The sequence below is a fragment of the Apaloderma vittatum genome, unplaced genomic scaffold (assembly GCF_000703405.1).
Source record: "Apaloderma vittatum isolate BGI_N311 unplaced genomic scaffold, ASM70340v1 scaffold15618, whole genome shotgun sequence".
Lineage (NCBI taxonomy): Eukaryota > Metazoa > Chordata > Aves > Trogoniformes > Trogonidae > Apaloderma > Apaloderma vittatum.
The window spans coordinates 38,904-40,495 of NW_009731357.1; the positions used below are offsets into that span (position 1 = coordinate 38,904).

The following is a 1,592-nucleotide window of genomic DNA, read 5'->3' on the forward strand; positions in this document are numbered from 1 at the left end:
TGAAGCCTTCATTATTCTTTTTTCACATTTATCCTTTTCCAGTTTTTCTTTTGCATACAAGTGGTCTCTATGCAAAGCTATGATGTGTTTTAAGAGATAATCTCTCCGTGATGTGCTGTAACTACAATATTGACAACCAAAAGAAAACACACTGCTATGAACAAGAAGATGTTTCTGGAACTCCTCTTTTGTAAAACTTACATGACTGCATGTTCCACAGCTATACTGAATCTCGTTATGTCTGTGAATATGCTGAACAAATGTCCCCACATCTTGGGTAGAAAACCCACACTTTTCACATTGAAAGTGACCATTTACGCAATGCTTTGATGTGAAGTGTTTCGTCAAATCCAACAGGGTGTAAACATGCTCGTCGTTACAGAGCTCACACTTTACTAAAGTGCTACGATGGGTGCGCCTATGCTGTTTAAACGACTGAAAGTCATTAGCGGAGAAGTTACACATCTCACAAGGATACAAAGGCAACTCGCCATAGTGTAAAAGCTGAAAGTGTTTTTGCAGATCATTTGGGCTGTATCTAATGTTATCCTTGCACTTTGTGCAAGTGAAATTTAGTATCTTTGCCGTAGTTTTCAACCTTTCTTCAAATTGCACTTCTGGTTTATTTTGCAAGTGGCTTCCCTCTGAACAATTAGGATTGCTCCCATTTATCTTCTCTAGACTTAAGGACTTCCTTGCAGTTTGCTGTTTACATGGAAAGAGTTTTCTAAACCTATCAATGTCATGTTTCATTAATACTTCATTTGGAATGTTCACCTTGGGTAAATCAATTTTCACATTTTTTAGTTCATAAGAGAGACTGACATCTAAAATTGCTGGTTGAGTCATCATACTTAAAGGATCATTCACCAGGGCTGTTTTCAAAGTAGTATCTGTAGAAAAACTCTTCACAACATTGTGTTTTAACAAATTCATTTGCTTTTTATCACAAAACATCTGTTCCTCTTCAGATGGCATGATTTTAGGGTTTCATTTTCTTTCAGTGAATTCTTGAGATTAGTCTTAGTTCCTTCAGCAAACTACTGTGCCGAGTTATTCTCAAGGTTTTAAAGCTTCCACATTTTATTCTTCTGAAATTAGAAAACAAACAAAGTGAATGTTACATTTAAAACTAACGTGTTTAGAACACTCATTACAATTCACTAATAAATATATTGTGGGTCTTGGAAGTTGTTGCTTTTTATAATAGCATTTCAAAGGAAAAATAACTAAATACTACGCTGTAATTTTTGTTTGTTTATTTGTGGTAGGGAGGGAATGAGAGTGTTCTTTGTTGGCTTCTTGTTTGGGGTTTTTTCCCCTACAAAAATAGACATACATCTTGAAAAATAAGCTTTAAAGAACAACATCTACCAAAAGATGAACACGTTGAAATTTCATGCCATCAAATTTTGGGTATCTGCCACCAGGGCGGCCTCTAAGCATGGGAAATGAATTTTTGGCATGTCTACCTTTAGTATCATACAAGTCTGAAGTACTCAACAGATAAAAGTTAACTCTGGCTTCTCACCATATGTTCCTGGGTATAGGTTAATCTTTTCAGAACAAGCACATGACTGGCAACAGTAGTC

At 35.9% G+C, this 1,592-nt stretch overlaps 1 protein-coding gene across 1 annotated transcript in view; it reads right to left on the reverse strand.

The window, feature by feature from the left end:
- The window catches only part of ZNF518A (zinc finger protein 518A), a 4,662-nt gene extending 3,684 nt beyond the window's left edge, over positions 1-978 (reverse strand). The window contains exon 1 of the mRNA XM_009875154.1: positions 1-978. This exon is cut by the window's left edge and continues 3,684 nt beyond it. Coding sequence (XP_009873456.1) covers positions 1-978 — 978 coding nt within the window.
- Positions 979-1,592: the final 614 nt, after the last annotated feature.